The sequence below is a fragment of the Nycticebus coucang genome, chromosome 14 (genome assembly GCF_027406575.1).
Source record: "Nycticebus coucang isolate mNycCou1 chromosome 14, mNycCou1.pri, whole genome shotgun sequence".
Classification (NCBI taxonomy): domain Eukaryota; kingdom Metazoa; phylum Chordata; class Mammalia; order Primates; family Lorisidae; genus Nycticebus; species Nycticebus coucang.
In genome coordinates this window covers 71222031-71245019 of record NC_069793.1, presented here as the reverse complement: position 1 = coordinate 71245019, position 22989 = coordinate 71222031, and the positions used below count along the sequence as shown (strand labels likewise).

The following is a 22989-nucleotide window of genomic DNA, read 5'->3' as shown; positions in this document are numbered from 1 at the left end:
AAAAAAAAAAAAAAGTCTCAGGATAGAACTTAGAAGAGCAAGAATATTATTTTTGAAAGGCAGTTTTTTATCAGTAGATGTAAGAATTGAGTTACCCTATCCAATTTGCTCTAAGATGTTCCATATTATATATATAGAAATAGTTAAAGCTTCCTTTTCTTTTTTATCAACTTGAAACATGATTCCAATTTATAAATAGTATTAGATAATTTGGAAGTCTCATTATTAAGTCTAATCCATATTACCCTAAGGTAAGTAACTGAAACTTACTTTATTATGTTTCTGTTAGCATTTTCTTTGTTAATTTCTATAGTTGAATGTTTAATGTTACAAGGTTTATACAGTTTAATTATATAGTTAATGTTTATGTGGTTTAGTTATACAGTTTTCAGTTTGTCACTATATTTAATTAAATTACGTTTGGAAAGTGAGTAGACCATAACCAGTATCAGATATGGCAGCATTCTAATTTTATCATATTCTAAAATTCTGGGTAAATTTGGACTTTAGGGGCACATTGCTTGGAGTGAAACAGGGCCTTGTTTCATTGGCTGTAGACTCTAGTGTACCTGACACACTTCTAGTCTTCTGATTCATCCGTGGTCTCCTTACCTATTGGGATTTTGTATATGCAGTTCGTCTTTTTCTTTCTTTTGGTTTAACAGCTCCTTCAGGCATTGTTTTGGGGGTCGGTTATTCCAGAAAGCCAACTCTGATCCCATTGACTGGGCTATATGCCTCCTGTGCATTTTCTTACATTCCCTGTGCTTGTCCATAGTAGCACTCCTCACTCTGTAATACAATTAACCATTCTTGTTTGTAACCATTGGGAAACAGTCTTATTCTTGTTCATCTTTGTATCTTCAATACTAAGTACAAAGCTAGTATGTAGCTAAGTCATATCTCATTATACATTTTCAGATGCTGAGGATTAGTCTTTTTATGCCCCCTAGTACAGCAGATTCTCTGCCCTGGATCCTTATTGAGTCTGTGACTTATTTTTAGCATTCCAAAAAGTTTGATGGAAAAATGTAAATTTACTTGCCTATAGCTTGGCTAGAGTTAAATACCAAATTTTCTTGCTTCTGCATGGAGTTGCATCAGCTCAGGTCATATTGATTATCTTATGCTCATGAGAAGTTCTGCTTCTGATTCCCTGGATGCACTTGCAAAGATCATGCATGAGTCAGTGTGGTGGAATGGATAAAATCCTGGGACGTTTGGGTTCATCTCTGGCTTACTTTATAATTATTAGCAATTCCATGTTTATATTATTATGAAGTGAGCTGAGTGTGGTAGTGTGCACCTGTAATCACAGCTACTCAAGAGACTGAGGCATGAGGATCTCTTAAGGCCAGGAGTTTGAGACCAGCCTGGGCAATATACATATGTATAGCAAGACCCCATACCTGAAAAATAATATTATTGTGAATGTGAAGTGAATATGTCCCTTCTGATGAAAAGGAATAATTCATAACCATCAGGGAATATGAAAAATCTCTTTTTAATGTAGTAATTCTACTTTTAATGTGTCTGTAAGGCCTCTCTTATACATGGAACAGATTGCATTTGTGAGTTTTAACTGCAGCTTTCGGTTTTATTGTCTTGTTTTGAAACTGTACTTTTGTTATAGAACCATTTGGGAACCACTGGAATAGAACAACCATGTATAGAAGCCTGTGAACATTGTCTGTATCTTACTCACTTCTCGGGTCTGTATCCTAGTACTTCATACAGGGCCTGGCATACAGCATGTGTTCAGGAAGCATTTATTGTTCAATGAACGAAGGGCTTCCTGGGTACAATGGCTATATCCTTACATGTTCTGAGCAGGCAGAGGGGTAAAAGACATGCCTCAGTTTTCAAGGTACTTTCAGAACCCATATGTATGCCCTAGCTGATGCTTACTGAGCTTTTTAACATATGCCAGGCAGTGTGCTGTGTGCTTTAACTGCATTATTTGATTTAGTGCTAACAACTCTGTGAGGAAATGGATATTATCTCACATTTAACAGGTAAGAAAATTGAAGTGCTAGGAAGTTAAGTTGCTTATTCATGATCACAATCCAAGTTAGTTGAAGGATCACTCTCTGTGATTTGTTCTGAGACCTATATCATTCCAAAGCATGTCCTTATAACTACCATATGATGCTAGCCTAGACTTAATTAGTCCTAATTAACTTTGAGGCAAGATAATTTGCTTTGCTGAATCTTATCTCTAAAATGATAATAATTACCTTTAATCTATTTTAATCTTAATAATAATGATAATATTTAATAACTTTTTAAAAATAATATGGTCAGAATATTGAGATAAGACAACTTAGTTGTCAAGAAATTCACTTTCTGTAGAGAGACATGTGACTTGATCACATGTATGTGGAATCAGACTTAATCTTTTATCTTTGTGACACCAAGCTCCATGTTGTTAGGTCAATGAGAAGATAGTATCTAAAATGTAGGCACGGAGCTCTCCCAGGGTGAGTTTGGAGAGTGAAATGAGTAGAGAATGAAAGACAGTATAAAGGAGAAAGAATCCATCTTGGATTTTTCCCATGGTTAATTTCATATGCAATGATTTTCTTTATAAATTTTTTTTATAAGAACCAGGGTCTTGCTGTGTTGCCCGGGCTGGCCTCAAACTCCTGGGTTTAAGTGATCCTCCTGCCTCAGCCTCCTGAGTAGTTGGGCCTGCAGGTGTGTGCCACTGTGTGCACTCATGTGCGCTTTTATTTGTCCCATTTTCTCTAGAGGTCCGTATTGCTGCTGTGGAGGCTCTCTGCATGCTGGCCCAGTCTTCACCCTCTTTTGCTGAGAAGTGCCTTGATTTCCTGGTTGACATGTTTAACGATGAGATTGAGGAAGTACGTCTGCAGTCCATACATGCTATGAGAAAAATCTCTAACAATATCACCCTCCGAGAAGATCAGCTTGACACTGTCCTGGCTGTGCTAGAGGTGAGTTTCCAGCTTGTTACCCATTTCTTCATCAGATGTCTGCTGAGTGCTCCCCTCCTTTTAAAATCGGGCATTGTGGGAGGTATTGATGATACAACAGTGTTTCAGGCAGCACAATTCTGGCTTCCCAACACACTCCTTCCCCAAAATGGAAGAAAAAGTGTCTGGATTTTATTTGCAAATACTGAAGTTTTTCAGAGTATTTGTAAATGAGATCTGGCCTCTGTTTTCCATTTTTCATTTGGGAGAGATAGGGTTTAGATGTGAAAGGGATAGTAATTTGATGCTTAGTTATTAGAGTCTTTCTTGCAGATTTCTGCTACATACTTTAGAAAACAGATTGGGCGCTTCAGTTCTGAAGGTCCTTACCATTCTCTTAGTTGCTTAGCACTTCTTTAAGATTTTTCCTGAATTTTACATCTTTGTAAGTTTTCATGTATTTTTTCTAGTAAGATAAGTTTACATTTTGTTTATTGTTCTTCATGCGTGGGCTGGTCATCTGGCCACTCCTTTCTTTTTTGGTTATCTTTTCCACTGCTCCTCACTTTGAACTTTATGTTGTGGTCACTTCTAACACTTCATGCTTTTTTGTTCACCATTTTGCCTTCACTGCAGTTTTTTACCCTCTACCTGCAAAACTGCCACTCTCACCAAGCAGACTTCTGCTTATTCCCACATCCAGTGTTAGGGAACATATCTATCTGGGAAGCCTTTCCTAATTGCTGCCTCAACCCCTAGGTGGACTAAAGGCTACACCTCTGTATTCTCACAATACCCTGCATATATTTCTCTAGGATTTTTCAATAATTATTCTCTCACAAGATTCAGCTTTTCAAGGGGGTAGGGGTCCTGACTGTTTCAGTTTTTATTCCTACTGCTTTGCAGTGTCTGGCATAATCAGAAACTTAGGAAATGTTTGCTGAGTAGTTGAACTATGTCCCAAGCTACGTTTCGATGTGCAGAATTGTTGACAGAGCCATAGGTATGCTTATTTGTGAGTACTTGGTATATAATTTGTATATTCCTTTACTGGTAATTCTGTTTTAAGAATTTAGACTTACATTAACTTAACTGTCTCGAAACTTTATTCTGTTACTCACTGTTCCCTTACACATACTGTGTCATTCTACTTCATTGCTTTGAACCTGAGCTAGCTGACACTTCAGCTGGAATTTGCTTTTCTTTTGTCATTTGCTATGCTAAGATACTACCCTGCCTAGAGAAATTCATTTATTTATTCAACGAGTACTGTTTATGTAGTAGAAATATAATGGTGACAAAAGATAAGATCCTTGCTCTCATGAAACTTATAGTTTACAGAAAGGTGGAATAAAAAATGATTTCAGATCATAATAAATCTTTATGTAGAATTTAAATGATATAATGGAGGAGTGGGGAATTGCACTATAAATTAAGTGGTTAATAAAGCCTTTCTAAGGTGATGTTTAAGTTGAGTCTTGAGTGATAAAAAGAAGCCAGACATATGATTGGAAGAAAGAACTGAAGGTAGAGGCAACAGCTGGTGGAAGGACTCTGTAAGCACAAATGCGCTTCAGTGTGTCTGCAGAGCAGAGAGTAAGAGGACGGTTAAGTGGAACACGGCTGTGAGATGAGGATCTGAGAGATGGACAGGGGACAGGTAGAAAGTATTGTAGACCTTGGCAGGGCATGGTAATCCTAGCACTCAGGGAGGTGAAGCAGGTGGATCTCCTGAGCACAGGAGTTTGAGACCAGCCTGGGCATGAGTCAGACTGTGTCTCTAAACATAGCTGGGTGTTAAGGCGGGTGCCTGTAGTCCTGGCTACTTGGGAGGCTGAGACAAGAGCATCACTTAAGCCCAAGAGTTTGAGGTTGCTGTGAGCTATGATGCCATGGCACTCTACCCCAAAACAAACAACAAAAAAGAGTATTGTAGGCCTTTATAAGATGTTTTGATTTGCATTATGGGAAACCATTGCCAGATTTTATGGAGAATAGTGATGTTTCAGTTTGCCTCTTTCAGCGTTTCTTATTCTTGTAGTCTTCTTGAAATTTGTATCAGATAAATTTACTCCTTTCCTTATTCCTTTATTTAGTGTGTATAGGTGTACCTTTTCTTTATTGTGCTCTACAGATGCTGTTTTTACAAACTGACAGTTTTTTTGTGGCCTGGTTGATCTAGGCTGTCGATGTCATTTTTCCAAAAGGATGTGCTCACTTTGTGTCTCTACTACATTTTGATAATTTCTGCAATATTTCAGACTTTTTCATTATTATGTCTTATGGTGATCTGTGATCAGTGATCTTTGATGTTGGTATTGTATTGTTTTGGGGCGTACAGTGTCCACGTAAGACAGCAAACTTAATTGATAAATGTTATGTCAACCAGTTGTTCCCCTGTCTCTCCCTTTGCCTCTATTCTTAGCCTGTCCTTTTTCAGAGTTGCAAGAAGGCTCATGTACCTTTAGCATCATGACTGAGTTCCAGACAGGAAGGAGAAGGAAGGGTAAAGAGCAAAGGGGGCAGGGTTACTGTATCTGATCCTTTATTTATCAACAACACAAAAGTTTTTTCAGGAATTTTAGCTGGCAAACCTCCACATACTTTGTTACATGGCCGTCGCTGATGGGACAGTGGCTAGGTAGAAGGGGATAGTAGATGGTAGCTGAGTCTGCTAACCAACAGTGACTACTATTATATTGTTACCTGTTTTTTTTGGTTTTTTTTTAAGGATTCATCCAGAGATATTAGAGAGGCTCTTCATGAACTTTTATGCTGTACTAATGTTTCAACCAAAGAAGGGATTCATCTTGCATTGGTGGAGCTGCTGAAAAATTTAACCAAGTACCCTACTGATAGGGACTCCATATGGAAGTAAGGACTTTTTTGCCTGTTTTCTTACTTACTGAGTCCCATAATGTGGTAAATGTACAATGCTGATGTTATTTGGTGGATCATCATAGCTTAAGGGTATAGACCTCAATTTTGCTTTTAATTTTGAAAACTGATTCAACTTAACCAAACTCTCAGCTGTCTGATTCCTAAATTGAATATCACATGTTAGATTATTTATTAATTTGTCCATCCTAGCAAATCTTATGTGCCTTTTGCTATGCTCAGCAAATTTTACATATCTGCTGTATGCTGGCTATGCATCAAGCCCTATAGTAGGTGTTAGGGATGAGTCAATTTGATTTTCTCTTTCTCCTATTAATGTTAATCCTTTGTTATTTTGCATTTTTGTAAGAATCAGAGCCATCATCATAGAGATCAGAGGTAGGTCTAGCACTTGTCTACAGATGGGAAATCATAATCATTTTTTCACTTAGTTATTTCTAGCTTTACTACCATCAAGCTGTTAGCACTATTCATGAACCTTATTTTGAAGAATCTTTGCATACGTGTAATATAAAATGTGTGCTCTGCTTGATGAGACCACTGCAACTGTGTATAGTTTATTGATTTTTCAAAAAAATTTGTCTCAAGCTGGGTGTGTTGGCTCACGCCTATAATCCTAGCACTCTGGGAGGCTGAGGCGGACGGATTGCCTAAGCTTACAGGTTCAAGACCAGCTTGAGCTAGGATGAGACTCCATCTCTAAAAATAGCAGAGTGTTGTGGTGGGTGCCTGTAGTCCCAGCTATTCAGGAGGCTGAGGCAAGAGAATTGGTTGAGCCCAAGAGTTTGAGGTTGCTATCAGCTATGATGCGACTGCACTCTACCAAGGGCGACAAAAGGAGACTCTCAAAAAAAACAAAAACAATTGTCACTAGAAGAAAAACTGTGGGTTAAATCCAAGGTACTTGGGAAATATATTAACAACTGAAAATACCAAGGGAGTCTTACTCTAGGTAACACTTTTGATATCTAATTTTTTATTTTGCTGGTCATGTTTCTACAATCTGTTCAGCTCTATTCCATGTACATTTATTGATTGTCTTCAAGGAGCTCTCAATCATTTGGTATGTGGTGACCATAATGGGATAAACACCTGTATCTGTAACTGTAGTTCTGTGGCGACACAGAAGGGATAATTAGTTTTGCTTAATGAAAAGAATTATTAGAAAGTTTCACAGAATGTTCTTCTAGCATTAAAATAAGATGTGTAGTTCCCAACACAAAGAAGTAGTGAAGTTCGGGCGGCGCCTGTGGCTCAGCGGGTAGGGTGCCGGCCCCATATGCCGAGGGTGGTGGGTTCAAACCCAGCCCCGGCCAAACTGCAACAAAAAAATAGCTGGGCGTTGTGGCGGGCGCCTGTAGTCCCAGCTACTTGGGAGGCTGAGTCAAGAGAATCGCCTAAGCCCAAGGATTTGGAGGTTGCTGTGAGCTGTGTGACGCCACGGCACTCTACCGAGGGCGATAAGGTGAGACTCTGTCTCTACAAAAAAAAAAAAAAGATGTGTAGTTATTTGCTCCACATAGAATATTTGTGTAAGAATATTTATCAAATAAAGAGTTTGAGAAGTGTGAACAAAAACCTATTTAACTGCAGAGTGGGTCAGAATTTTGAAGTTACCTATTCTAATTATCACCTATTTTTTTTTTTTTTCACTTTTTCCAATGAATGGTGGCTTTATTTACAATTACCAAGAAAGGCTGGGCACAGCCTTATGCCTGTAATCCTAACATTTTGGGAGGCAAAGGAGAGAAGATTGCTTGAGGCCAGTGATTCAGCCTTTGGTCTAAGCCTGCCTTCTCTTAGCACTTTGATGCCTGCCTGATACCTGAGCCAAACCAGAGCTCTCTTGGCAAGAAAAATGAGGAAAATCACTGTTTGCTAAATAACCAACTCTTTTATCTTCACAATAACCAATTTTTTTTAGATGAATTAACTGAATTTACTTTAGGTGAGGTATCTGATATCACAGAGTTAGCAAAAGTATGTGGCTGAGAATTTCCAGATGCAAATCGTATTTTCTGATTCTAGTTATTAGTACTTTTTAAGGACTTACTAATTTACCGAAATGAGTTCTTGCTTGTTTGTTTCAGGTGTTTGAAATTTCTGGGTAGTCGGCATCCAACCCTGGTGCTTCCCTTGGTGCCAGAGCTTCTGAGCACCCACCCATTTTTTGACACAGCTGAACCTGACATGGATGATCCAGCTTGTATCCTCTGTTCTTTGGACAGGCCCTGTTGTGTTGGCTGGGAACCCTGCTATCTCTGCGTGTAGCTAGAGTGGTCTGAGTTTTAGGTTTTTCATTTCATTTAAGTAAAAGAGTATGTCTTGAGGGACCCTGATGGTTATTATTTTCAGCTTTCATTCTTGTTTGTACAATAATTTTACTAATAATTATTTTTGGTATTTATTTAACACTTATTGTATTGTACATACTGTTTATAGTTGTCCCTCAGTATCTATGGGTGATTGGTTCCAGGACCTCCCTCAAATACTAATATCCGTGGATGCTCAAGTCCCTAATACAAAATTGTACACTAATTGCATATAACCTCTACACCTTTCCATATACTTTATTCATTTATTTATATTTTTTAGAGATAGTCTCACTTTATTGTCCAGGCTGGAGTGCAGGGGTGTGATCGTAGCTCACTGCAGCCCTTAACTCCTATACTTAAGTGACCCTCCTGCCTCAGCCTTCTAAGTAGTTGAGACCACAGATGCATGCCATCATGGCCAGCTAATGTTTTTTTCATTTTATTAGAGATAGAATCTTGCTATGTTACCAAGGCTAGTTTTGAACTGTTGGCCTTGAGTAATCTCGTGAGCTGCTGGGATTACAGGCATGAGCTACCAGCTCCTGGCTCCCCTCCCATATAATTTAAATCATCTCTAGATTTTGTATAATACCTAATGCATTTTTATGTAAATAGTTGTATACGGTTTGGTATTGTTTAGATAACAATGACAAGAAACAAAACCTCTGTATAAGTATGTTCGGTATGGATGTAACACACACACACACACACACACACACTTTTATATTTTCCATCAAGGTAGGTTGAATCCACAGACATGGATCCCATGGATTCCTGGATATGGGGGCTAACTGTAAAGGCATTACACATTTTATTGTTGATCTTCTAAGCAACTCAGGAAGGAGGTCTTATTCCTAGTTTACAGAAGATGAATTTGAGGTTCAGAGTTTAAGTAATAAAATACATTAAAAACTTTTAATGTGGCTCAGTGAGCAGGGCACCAGCACCATATACTGAGGGTGGCGTGTTCAAACTGGGCCCCGGCTAAACTGCAACAAAAAATAGCCAGGCATTGTGGCGGGCACCTGTAGTCCCAGCTACTTGGGAGGCTGAGGCAAGAGAATCGCCTAAGCCCAAGAGCTGGAGGTTGCTGCGAGCTATGACGTCATGGCACTCTACCGAGGGCAACAAAGTGAGACTCTGTCTCAAAAAAATAAAAATTTTTTTAGGGGTGGTGCCTGTGGCTCAGTGAGTAGGGCGCCGGCCCCATATACCAAGGGTGGCATGTTCAAACCCAGCCCCGGCCAAACTGCAACAAAAAAATAGCTGGGCGTTGTGGCGGGCGCCTGTAGTCCCAGCTGCTCGGGAGGCTGAGGTAAGAGAATCACGTAAGCCCAAGAGCTGGAGGTTGCTGTGAGCTGTGTGACGCCACGGCACTCTACCAAGGGCAGTAAAGTGAGACTCTGTCTCTACAAAAAAAGAAAATTTTTTTTTAAAGCTTGAAGTTGCGATTTTGCTGCTGTTATTATTATTATTTTTTTTTTTTAGAGACAGTCTCACTTTTTTTTTTTTTTTTGTAGAGACAGAGTCTCACTTTATGGCCCTCGGTAGAGTGCCGTGGCCTCACACAGCTCACAGCAACCTCCAACTCTGGGCTTAAGCGATTCTCTTGCCTCAGCCTCCCAAGTAGCTGGGACTACAGGCACCCGCCACAACGTCCGGCTATTTTTTGGTTGCAGTTTGGCCAGGGCCGGGTTTGAACCCGCCACCCTCAGTATATGGGGCCGGTGCCTTACCGACTGAGCCACAGGCGTGTTATTTTTTAACATGCTTTATTTTATGAACAAAAATTTGCTAATATTTGATAGCTGGTATCATATCCTCTGTTTTAGAGCTTATTCTTTTTATTATGAAAAATGCTTATGATGAAATATTAAATTCTTGTTATTTGCTTTTCTAAAAAATATGAATGCTTCACAAATTTGTGTGTCATCCTTGCGTAGCAATATTAAATTCTTTATAATTTTTATTGATTGTGTGATGTGCTATCAAATAGGTGAAACACAGTTTAATCATTTTTTTGGTTTATTTAGGATATTATTATTATTACTATTTGAGAGAGAGTCCTCACTCTCTTATCCCTAGCATTAGTGTAGCTCATGGCAACCTTAGACTCCTGGGTTCAAGCAATCCTCCAGCTTCAGCCTCCCAAGTAGCTAGGACTACAGGTGTCTCCCACAACATAAACATCCACCTAATTTTTCTTTCTTCTTCTTCTTCTTCTTCTTTTTTTCTTTCTTTTTTTAAGTAGACATGGGTTCTCACTCTTGCTCAGGCTGGTCTGGAACTCCTGACTTAAGCAATCCTCTGCCTCATCTCCCAGAGTGCTAGGATTATAGGCGTGAGCCACTGTGCCTGGCCATTTTAGGTTATTTCTGATTACAGTAGAACTCTCTTACCTGCGATTTCACTTTTCTTGAATTTGCTTTCCATGGTTTCAGTTACCTGAAGTCAGTTACCATGCCTGAAAATATTACATGGTATATTCCAGAAATAAACAACTCATAAATTTGCATGTTCTTCTGACAAGTGGGATAAAATCACGTGCCATCCTTTTCTGTCCCACTCAGATATGAATCACCTGCTGTCCAACACATTCATACTATGACACTCCCTGCCCATTAGTCACTTAGTAACAGTCTGGGTTATCAGATTGTTTGTTGAGGTAGCACAGTACTTTTGTTCAAAGATCCCTTGATGTAGTTTATAATGGCCTCAAGAGTGCAAGAGGGGTGAAACAAGCAGTTTGGATCTGCCAAAGAAAAGGTATAAATGCTTCCCTTGAGTGAAAAGGTGAAAGTTCTCAACTTTATAAGGAAAACTGAAAAAAATCATATGCTGAGATTGCTAGGTTGGAGAGTAAGAACACATCTTTTATCTGTAAAATTGTGAAGAAGGAAAAAGAAATTTGTGCAAGTTTTGCTGTTGTACCTCAAACTGAAAACTTAAGCCACATTGCTCTAGAAGTGCCTGGTTAAGGTGGAAAAGGGATTAAATATGTGGATGGAAAACCTGTACACAAATGTGTTCCAGTTGATGGTGGTGGGTTTGGAATAATCTATGGTTTCAGGAATTCACTTGAGGTCTTGGAACGTATCTGCTGAGGATAAGGGGGAACTATTGTATTTGCTACTGTAAGTGATTCTGTAATATTAAGTTGTTTACTTAGAAAATATATTGAGATATGGAATTACTCAGCAGTCATAAGACTCTTAACTGCCTGGTACCAAATTATTATCCAAAGGGATTGTGCCAGTGTGTATTTTAATAGGTAATATACCAAGAGTTTCTATTTGTTCGTATTCTGAGCAGCATCCAGCATTATTTTTAAAATCCTGCAGTAATTGGTGGGTGGGGGTGGAGTAGGGGAATGTGTCTGTTGTTCGAATTTGCATTTCTTTGATTATTAGAAAATTACTGCTTTTCTCTTCTTAAGAAAAAAAAAAAAGAAAGAAAAATCATAGTCCTTTGATGATATTTTGGGGAGTAGAGGTGAGAGTGCCAGATTCTAGCCAAGCTCAATCTTTTATACCTCCAAGTTTACTTAACCTACTGACCTAACAGATATTGCAGTTTTGGTTCTCATTTTCAATGCTGCTAAAACCTGTCCAACAATGCCAGCATTGTTCTCAGATCACACCTTCAGGCACTATGCCTACCTCCGAGACAGTCTTTCTCATCTTGTTCCTGCCTTAAGGGTATGTGTTGGGGGTTTTTTTTTGTTTGTTTTGAGATGTTTCTCTGTGGCTTAGGCTATAGTGCAGAGGCGTCATCACAGATCATAGCTCATTGCAATATCCACCTCCTGGGCTCAAGCCATTCTTTTGCCTTAGCCTCCCAAGTAGCTGGGACTACAGGCACACACCAGATACTGGGGTCTCTGGCTCAGGCTGGTCTCAGACTCCTGAGCTCAAGCAGTCCTACTGCCTTGGCCTCTCAGAGTGCTAGGATAACAGGCGTGAGCCACCGCGCCCAGCCTAGTTTTTGATTTTTGGTACTTTTCGGTTATTAAAACAGCAGAAAGCAGGGTATATGTTCTCTGGAAATCTAGTCAGTCATTCTTTTTCTCTCTTGGGCTCTCTCCCTTTATTTTATACTTTTGAAAGATTCATTTTAGTATTCTTGGATTATTGATTATGTGGTGGGAGGCAAGAAAAAGGAATCTAGAACAATAGATCACATTTTAGACTAAGAATAAATTGTTATTTTTTAACAATTACATAAAGCCACGATTCTCAAGTGTTCATTTTTTAATAAATCCTTTATTTTTAAAACTTACAGATTTGTAGAAAGAAAATTTTTAAATGGAGCATAATAATAGTAAACACGTAGTGAATGCTTTATGTTCAGTACTCTTATGAGCTCTCTATTTTTATAACTCATCACTAATTAACTCCAAATAATTTTATTTAGAATAATTACATGTAGCAGCCTGTATAAATCATGGCAAGGAGGAGTGAGAGTTATAAGAAACAGCTGTAGAGCTTGGTAATGTAATTCCTTGGTGAAAAGGGCATGGGGAGGGATTTGGCTCTCCTAACAAACATGAGAGCTCGCAAGACGAGTCCATCAGTGATTGGCAGTCTCTACACCCGTGGTGTTAAGAGCCATGGGAGTGTGTCCATAAGAGGCTGGAGGAGAAGGCAGTCAGGAATGCGTATTCTATCACGGACCTGCTCACTCTGGCTTTGTTGCTTCTGCTGCCTGCAGAGCACCTGCACAGCATCTCTCTCTACGAAAGACTGCTAAGATGTATTCTTACTAAGACTGCTTTACTCCCTTAAATACTGTCCTCCTCTCTCTCTCCCTTCTGCTAGAGCAAATAACCCTCAGGCACCTAAGAGCAGTTGTTCCTGAGCAAGGTAGCCTAGCGGTCCACGTCTGGAACCTAAATAAACTGCGGGCTGAAGACCTAGCCAGTCCTGGGCCCCAACAAGTGGCGACCACGAAGGGGACCCTGACAATTACATATATGTGTATTTATATGGTTAGAAAGTTTAAACTTTAGAGAAGATAAAAAATGAAAAATGAAATCTTTGCTATTCCTTCCCCATCCCTTTCTTAAAAGATAACCACTTTTAACAGTAAGAAAAGCATTATTAACATAATTCTTTTCTTTTTTCTTTCTTTTTTTTTTTTTTTTTGAGATCATCCTGAGTAGAGTGCCATGGTGTCATAGCCCACAGCTCAAGTGATCCTCTTGTCCTCAGCCTCCCAAGTAGCTGGGACTATAGGCATTCAGCACAACACCTAGCTATTTTTAGAGATAGGGTCTCTGCTGTTGCTCAGGCTGGTCTTAAACTCCTGAGCTCAGGTGATCCACCTGCCTGAGGCTCCCAAAGTGCTGGGATTATAGGCATGAGCCACCACATCTGGCCTAATTATTTTCATATAATTTTATAGCATTCTATGTAAATTTGGGAATAAATCACTTCCATCAATTGAAAAATAAACTTTAAAATAAATTTAACAGCTTAATTTTTAGTCTCATTCCTATGGTTGGCCCATTTATTTCAGTTGGCAATAGAAAATAATACTATATCATTCTCTTTTATTTTCATCTGGCATCTGTGGCTATATTGGAATAGACCACATCTGCATTTTCTCTCTCTGCCCCTCCCTCCCTCTCTCTCTTTCCCTCTCTTCCTCCCTCTCTCTCACTCCTTCCCTCTCTTCCTCCCTCTCTCTCACTCCTTCCCTCTCTTCCTCCTTCTCTCTCACCCTCTGTCCCTTTTCTCCCACCCCCACTATAGCTGGGGAAGGGGAGGAAGGTTATTTACAGACTCTTACCTAGCCTTATTTTCTTTTATTTGACTCACATTTTTCTGGTTTATTTGTGTTACCAAAAGCTAAGCCACAGAACTTGATGGTACTATAATCCCACTGTGTCTGTTTAGTTACCAGGTAGAAAACTGTTGTCATCAGCTGTTTCTCCCAACATCATGCCTCATGAGGATCCTTCCCAACAGTTTCTACAGCAGAGCCTCGAAAGAGTATATAGTCTTCAGCACCTGGACCCTCAGGGAGCCCAGGAGTTGCTAGAACTTACCATCAGGTAAGGTGATCATCCATTTCTCCTGACAGAGTTACTGCTCAGCGTGAGTGTTGGATTCTGGTGTTGGTTTTTAGGCTTTATAGGCTGGCTCTGTTGGCCTGCACTCACACGTGAATTTATGATCTGTTTTATTTGTATTCAGTTGTGGTTTGAGCGTATTTTTTAAAAAAAGCTCTTTGCACTCATGACTCACTTGATTAGTAAAAATGGAAATAGTTATAAATGAGTTATCTTTAGGTTTTCTTTCTTGTGTATTAGTTAAGATGGGTGACAGAAATGCCAAGTAACAGATTAAGTAGGAAGACAGCTAATTGTCTCTCACTAGCAGGTCGGGGCTGACATGACCTTCATAGTTGTAAGCTTGTTCTTGTATCTCCATCTGCATCAAGTGGCTTCTGCCTAACAATCCAAAATTTAAATAGCCCTTCTGTATTCCAGCCTGTGGGAAAAAGGAAGGGGCATGAGAAGGCATCATTTCCACCAAACCCCCTTTTAAGATACTTTCCAAAAGTTGTACACTTTTTACTTGGATCCCTTTGACTAGAATGAAGTCACATAGTCATATCTACCTTCCAGGAGCTACGAAATGCATTCTTTACTCTGGGTGTCTATTGTCTGATTTACATATAATGACTTTTACTCAGGAAGAATGAGAGAAAAGATACTGAGGAACAACCAACAGGCTGTGTCAGACCTTCTTAAAATGGCCTGATTGATATAAAAGGAATCAAAACTCATTTGCTTTTATTAAAAGCAGTATTGTTTGCTCTTAAAAGATAGAAAAATATATCATTTGGAGCTTGGTTCATATTTCCTTTGATCTCCTCCAAAGAATATTAGTATCAGCTACATTCAACTAATAATTTTTTTCATTAAACAAATATTTATTGAATGTGTACAACGTTTCAGTGGCATGTCTTCACAGAGTTTGAATTCTAAGTGAAGAACAGTAAATATAGTAAACTGTATCTTACAGTTTTGTCCAATAGAACTTCCTTCAATATGGAAATGTCCTATAATCTTCATTGTTCAATATATTAGACAATAAATAGTCACATGTGGCTATTGAGCAGTAGAACATGACTACTGCAACTAAAGAAATATTTTCTTTTACTTAAATTTAGTTATTTATCTTTTTTTATGGCCGAGTACACATATTTTGTATTTTCCTGGATTGATATGGAGAATATTCTCCTTAGGAAAGAATCTCAAGAATGGAAAACCAAGCATCCCATGTACTCAATACTAAGTTGAAACTAGTAGATTAACAACCGCTCTTTTTGCTTAGGATTGCTTTGGGTGTTAGTACTTCTTTTTATTCTATAGGATTGTTTTTTTCTAATCTCTGAAAAATAACATTAGTGTTTTTTTTTTTTTTGTTGAGACAGGGTCCCACCCTATGCCCCTGAGCAGAGTGCAGTGGGCGCGGTAGCTCACCACAACCTCAGACTCGGGCTGCGGGCACCCCGCTGCCTCAGCCTCCGGAAGCCGCTGGGATTACAGGCGCTCGCCGCGGCGCCCGGCTGGGTTTTTCCATTTTTTTCACGAGTCGGGGTCTCACTGTCGCTCAGGCGAGTCTAGAACTCCTGAGCTCAAGCGATTCTCCCTCCTCAGCCTCCCACAGTGCTGGGATTACAGGCATGAGCCACCGCGCCCGGCGTGTTTTTTTTTTTTTTTATTAAGTCATACACACATAGATCATGAATACATTTATGCACATGTGGGGTACAGTGTGTTTTTTTTATTATACAATCTGATGTGCTTAACATCATAGCTTTCATCTCATTTACTTGATTATTGTGTTAAGACATTTATGTTCTACACTTGACAGATTTGACTTGCATCCTTGCAATGTGCTCCATAGGTGTGGTCCTGTCATTAACCCTCCCTCCATCATACCTCCCCCCTCCCCTCCCTTCCCACTCCATTTCTCTCCTTCATCCTGGGCTGTCGTGTTCTATCTTTCGTAAGAAAGTGGTGACTAAATATAAGTAGGTTTCATAAAAGTACTGAGTACATTGGATACTTTTTCCTCCATTCTTGAGATACTTTACTCAGGAGAATATATTCTAGGTCCCTCCATGTAAACATAAAAGAGGTAAAGGGTCCATCTTTTTTAAGGCCTCATAGTATTCCATGGCATACATATACCACAATTTATTAATCCATTCATGGGTCAGTGGGCACTTGGGCTTCTTCTATGACTTGACTATTATGAATTGAGCTGCAGTGAAAAATCTGGTGCAAATATCTTTTTTGCAAAGTGATTTTTGGTCTTTTGGATATACTAGTAGAGGAATTGCAGGATCCAACAGCAGGTTAATTTTTAGATCCCTGAGTGTTCTCCAAACTTCTTTCCAAAAGGAGCCTATTAGTTTTCATTCCCACCAGCAATGGACAAGTGTTCCCTTTTCTCCACATCCACGCCAACATCTGTATTTTTTGAATTTGTTATGTGGGCTACTCTTACTGGAGTTAGATGGTATCTCAGAGTGGTTTTGATTTGCATTTCTTTGATGATTAAAGATGATGAGCATTTTTTCATGTCTGTAGACCATGCGCCTGTCTTCTTCAGAGAATCAACTAATAATTCTCAATGGATGATTTAATTCCAAACACTGAGAAACAAGCTGTATGCCAGATGCAGATCAGCTAGATAGGATTCTTTCCTTAGAGAGCTCATAGAGGCAGCATGGATTTAGATGTAGAACTAGAGAGGCAGGGATCCACTCTAGTCAATGGGATCCAAGTAAAATTAGAGTGTACAGCTTTTAGGATGCCGCAGTGGAGAGAGGAATAGGTGCTGTGAACAAATAGCTGAAAGTCTCGGTCAGAGTGGAAGTGGTCAGGGACACTTAAAGAAGAAGACCCTTTAGCTAGCGATGACTGAGCCATGTCAGTTTGGTAGTTAAGGTAAGAAAGAGAATTTCATCTGCACCAAACATCTGAAGAGTGGAGAGACATGAGGGAGAATGGCCTCACAGAACACCAGTGGTGTTGTATAGTGATTCAGCAAATGGAGCTTTGGAGGCATGCTGAATTGGGTTCCAGTCTGAACTCCACCATTTAATATAGTCATGCGTGACGTTATAATATTCCAGTCAACAGCAGGCCACATGTCTCAAGATTATAATATTTTATTTTTACTGCACTTTTTCTATGTTTAGATATGTTTATATACACAAATACCATTGTGTTACAGTTGGCTACAGTATTGAGTAAAATTACATATGCTGTACACATTTATAGTTAATAAATATCTATAGTTATAAATATATACACTTTATAAGCTCAGCATTCATTCATAGGAAACAATATAGGCTTTTAACTATGCAGAAAGAAATTTATTACAGGATGTTAACATGGCTCATAGAACTGTTGGAAGGCCAAAGAAACAGATTAGATCGAATATCCAGAAATGATTCCAGAGCCACACAGTGAATGGGCCACCAAGGGGCTGCTATTTCCTGCCATGGGTCAGGAAACCCCCTCTTGCATCAGGATATCACCAATAAAGCTACAGGCTCCAGAGCCATGTCTTGTTCTCTGCCTCTTTCCCCACTGCATTCCCTATGCACAACTCAAGATAATGTGTTTGATTGGTAGGTCCTAACTGACTTCCGGAACCTAGCTTAAGGGAATCTAAGAAATGCTTTTTTTTTAGGCTAGTCAAGTGAAGCAGTGGGAGTGGAGAAGGAACAAAAGAGTCTGTAACTGGTTGTGATCAATTAGTTGTAACACCAGTACACTCTGTCCAAATGCTATATTTAACTGCTGCCTTCGCAGTCTAGGAAGATCTATTAGATGAAGATTGAATGCTCTGTGTGAGTGAGTCAGATCCATAGTAGATGCCATAAGTATCAAACTGCTCTGAGCTCCATTTCCTTCTCTGGAGAACTTAGTGGCTGATAGGTACTGGGATGAGAGTGAGGAACTAGAAGAGGAGTAAATGGATGTTCTGGTAATCTTCTAACCCTATTAAAAAGTTGAGGGCACCCTGGGCTCCCCTGGGAGTGCCAAAGGCCAGGCCTGGATGGACTGTGGGGAGATAATGGAGCTATATGGTTATGGCTATGGCCACAGGAGAGCGAGAGCATGAAGCATGTGGCCAGCAGGGACCTCCTGCACCTCCAACTGGGCAGATAGTCTGCTGTACCCCAGGGAAGCCTCCAGAAGCCCCATAGAGGCTCACAGAAGCTCTTGCCCTGGGGTCTCCTCAGCTACTGTAGTAGTAGGGCCACCCAGAGTTGCTGTGCTCTCCATGCAGGGAAGATTTATAAGGTTCCTGGTAAGCACAGGCCTTTGGGATTCTGCTGTAGACTGGATGTTTCAAATCAATGAGAGATCACGCCAGAAATGATAGATGCTGCAAGAAACGAAGCCCCAGTGAAAGCTTATTACATAATGATTGGACTTACGCATACTGCCTGCTTTGCGGAGATAGCATCAGCCAAAAGGGCTGCAGAAGGACACAATCCTTAACAACGTGAAAGCTCTATGGCACTGCACAGGCTAAGGCTAAATGATAGTCTCAGCGGCAGAGTGCTCACCTGAATACCATCTCTGTAATCACCAACAGTAAAAGATAGGGGAAAGAGAGTATTTTTTAATGAAATGATTTTATCATGACAGTTTGTGCTCTTACTGCTGTATATTGAGTCATACACTTGATATTTATTGAGTGCCAGCGATGTGTCAGGAACAGTGCTTTAAACTAGAGGTCACCAAACTAGCCTGTGGACTAAATCTGGCCTGTTTTTTTGTTTGTTTATTTGTTTTTTGAGATAAGAGTCTCACTATGTCACCCGCAGTAGAGTGTGGTGGTGTCACAGCTCACAGCAACCTCTAATTCTTGAGCTTAAGAGATCATCTTGCCTCAGCCTCCCAAGTAGTTGAGACTACAGACGGCTGCCACTACCCCCAGCTACTTTTAGAGATGGGGTCTCGCTTTTGCTCAGCGTGGTTTCAAACTCCTAACCTCAAGCAATCCACTGGCCTCAGCCTCAGAGTGTTGGGATTACAGGCATGAACCACTGCACCTAACCTTACTATCTGACTTTTTTTTTTTTTTTTATTAAATCATAACTGTATACATTGATATGATCATGGGGCATCATACACTCGCTTCATAGACCATTTGACACATTTTTATCACAGTGGTTAACATAGCCTTTCCGGCGTTATCTCAGTTACTGTGCTAAAACATTTACATTCTACATTTACCAAGTTTGTTTGCTGAGCCTGCTGTAAACTCTGGGCATTCCACAGCTCTTCAGACAAGATTCCAGTCCTTTCTGTTCCTCCTATGAAGTGATGCCTCACTCACATTTCCTTCTCTTCTTCTTCCTCACCAAAATGCTTAGTTTGGGAGGCCACTAAATGAAGTTGTTGACCCAGAGCCCACTAAAATAAGCTCTGCTTCCTGACTCTTCCCTATCTAAATAAATATTTAGGTTTTGTCCTTGACGCTTGTATCCTGTTGGCACTATAGTGAGTGCAAAATGGACAAAGCAAGCCAATTTGGTCAGTAGCTGCAATGCTGGCTGTTAGAAGGTATTCAGGAAGTACCTGTTGGTGTGAGTTGCCTTCATGATCTGGGTTTCAAGAGATGATAGTGCTGCTGGTCTTTGGCCTGGGCAGATTTTTCTTTTAGTGCTGTGGTCAGTCCTAGGCTGTATGTTTCTAGCTTGAGCGCATTCTTAGGATAGGACGGCTGCAAAGGAAAGCAGACAGAGCAGAAGCTTGTGAGAGCATACTATGCATTTGAAACATTTTTGTAGACATGTAGCAATTTGGTAGGAAGTGGCAGAAGCAGAATTGGATCTATCTTTGTCTGACTCTAAAATCAATGCTCTGTGATATGTAGCAGTGAAGGGGATTTCTGTTATCAAGTGAGATTAGATCAGATGACCCCTGAGGTTCTTTTTTTTTTTTTTTTTTTTTTTTTGTAGAGACAGAGTCTCACTGTACCGCCCTTGGTAGAGTGCCGTGGCGTCACACGGCTCACAGCAACCTCTAACTCTTGGGCTTACGCGATTCTCTTGCCTCAGCCTCACGAGCAGCTGGGACTACAGGTGCCTGTCACAACGCCCGGCTATTTTTTTGGTTGCAGTTTGGCCGGGGCTGGGTCTGAACCCGCCACCCTTGGCACATGGGGCCGGCGCCCTACTCACTGAACCACAGGCACCACCCCCCTGAGGTTCTTTGCAACTTTATAGTTTCTGTGGTTGTTGTAAAGTGAAATAAATGTTAGTCAGTTTCATACAGAAGGTTCTCTGGTTAGGACTGGGGCCGTGTATTTGTTGGTATTAATGTAAAACAGACTTCACTTTTAAACGCATTGCCCTTTATTACAATCCAAGAAGCCATTTTACCAAGCCAAGATCTCAGCTATGGAAAGTTTACTGTAGTTCAATGAGGGTGCTGGGAGATGATATTCGAAAATATTTGCTATCTGATATGCTATTATATCAAATATCTGATATTTGATATGATATGTGATATTTGTTTACAAGTGTGAGCCACCATACCTGGCCAGATATGTTTTTATATGTTTGCAACCGTGTCTATACTTATATCTGCTTAGGATGCTTTAAACTTTACCTCAAACTAGCTTACAGTGCCTATTTATTTTCTGTTATGATCTAAATGTTTATGTCTACCTCTTCCGAAATTCATATTTTGAAATCCTAATTCATAAAGTAATGGTATTAGGAAGTGGGACCTTTGGGAGGTGATTAGGTTGTAAGAGTGTGCCCTTTGGGTGGCGCCTGTGGCTCAAGGAGTAAGGCACCGGCCCCATATGCCGGAGGTGGTGGGTTCAAACCCAGCCCCGGCCAAAAACCACAAAAAAAAAAAAAAAAGAGTGTACCCTTCATGAATGGGACTGGTGCTTTATTTATTTCCTTTTTTTTTTTGAGACAGAGTTTCAAGCTGTTGCCCTGGGTAGAGTGCTGTGGCATCACAGCTCACAGCAACTTCCAACTCTTGGGCTTAAGCGATTCTCTTGCTTCAGCCTCCCAAGTAGCTGGGACTGCAGGCGTCTGCCACAAGGCCCGGCTATTTTTAAGTTGTCATTGTTGTTTGGCGGGCCCAGGTTGGATTTGAACCCACCAGCTCTGGTGTATGTGGCTGGCGCCCTAGTCACTTGAGCTATAGGTGCCAAGCCGGGGCTGGTGCTCTTATCAGAACGGCATAAAGGAGCTCTTTTCATGTTTACCAACATATGAAGATGCATCTAGAGGGTGCTTTCTGTGAGAAAACAGGCTCTCACTTTACTCTAGATCTGTACCATCTTGATCTTGGACATCCTAGCCTACAGATGATGAGAAATAAATTTCTGTTGTTATGTGCTACACAGACTATGGTACTTTGTTATAGCAATCAAATGTACTAAGAGATTTCGTCATGTGACCATAAGTTGAAGGTATAGTATGATACAGCTTATTTATATCATTAAGGACCCAATCTCTCTCTCTTTCTCTTTGGATTTTTCTTGTCTTTAGCAAGTAAAGGCTCTTCTCCTTATGGTTATAGTATAACTTCTACTGATAAATAGGGCTTTAAGCATTCTTACTCAGTCCTATGAGAGACACAGCAACCTGCCCCAACCAAGGAATATAAATTCTTCTGTTTGGAGAGATAAGACCAACTTAGGTCAATATCCAGAGGGATAACATGTACTAATTAGCTTAATTCAATTAGATTCTAGCTGGAATTGGGTTTAGGGATGTGTTCCCCTGAACAAAGTCAGGGTTCTGTTAGTAATGAAGAAGTGGCTGAGTAAGCAACCAATAAATCCACCACAATACCTTTTTTTTTTTTTTCAATTGAGACAGAGTCTTACTTTGTCATCCTTGGTAGAGTACTATGGCATCATAGCTCACAGCAACCTCAAACTCTTGGGTTTAAGTGATTCTCTTGCCATAGCCTCCCTAGTAGTAAGGATATTTTTTGTTGTTTAGCAGGCCCTGGCTGGGTTCAAACCCACCAGCCCTGTAGCATGTGGCAGTGCCCTAACCACTGAGCTACAGGCGCCCAGCCCACAATACCTCTTTTTAAGAAAAAAAATTTGGAGGACCAGGCATGGTGGTTCATGACTATAATACTAGCACTCTGGGAGGCTTGGTCAGGAGTTTGAGACTAGCCTCAGCAAGAGGAGGACCCATCTCTACTAAAAACAGAAAAAGTTAGCTGGATATTGTGGTGAGTCCTGCTCGGGAGGCTGAGCCCAGGAGTTTGAGGTTGCTGTGAGCTAGGCTAATGCCATAGCACTCTAGCTTAGGAAATGGTGAAATTCTATCTCAAAACAAAAAAAAAAAAGAAAAGAAAAGAAAAGGAAGGGAAGGAAAAGAAGGGAAAGAAAAAAAATACTTGTTTGCTGTATAGAAAACTTGGAAAATAAAGTATAGTTGGGAAAAGGCACTAAAAACACCCTAATACCACTTTACAGAAAACCACTAAAATATGTTTTGAGTGTACCATATATCCATGCATTGTACCCATTGGTTGGGAAGCTACTGAACCCTCTCTCCTTCCCCGCTTCTTGAGTTTAATTGAGAATTACTCTTATGTAGATCTTTAAGTTTCAAATTGGTGTTGAGTACATGTGATGCTTGTTTTTTTGTTTGTTTGTTTTTTGAGACAGAGCCTCAAGCTGTCACCTTGGGTAGAGTGCTGTGGCATCACAGCTCACAGCAACCTCCAACTCCTGGGCTCAAGCGATTCTCCTGCCTCTGCCTCCCAAGTAGCTGAGACTACAGGCACCCACCACAACGCCTGGCTA

The 22989-nt window shown here is 40.2% G+C and overlaps 1 protein-coding gene across 2 annotated transcripts in view; it reads left to right on the top strand.

Annotated features, from left to right (window-relative positions):
- The window catches only part of INTS4 (integrator complex subunit 4), a 128307-nt gene that overhangs the window by 65079 nt on the left and 40239 nt on the right, over nucleotides 1-22989 (top strand). For both annotated transcript variants that reach the window (XM_053561375.1, XM_053561374.1), the window contains exons 11-15: nucleotides 2752-2957; nucleotides 5668-5810; nucleotides 7925-8040; nucleotides 11714-11847; nucleotides 14047-14204. In XM_053561375.1, the coding sequence (XP_053417350.1) occupies nucleotides 2752-2957; nucleotides 5668-5810; nucleotides 7925-8040; nucleotides 11714-11847; nucleotides 14047-14204 (757 nt within the window). The remainder of the gene's footprint in view (nucleotides 1-2751; nucleotides 2958-5667; nucleotides 5811-7924; nucleotides 8041-11713; nucleotides 11848-14046; nucleotides 14205-22989) is intronic.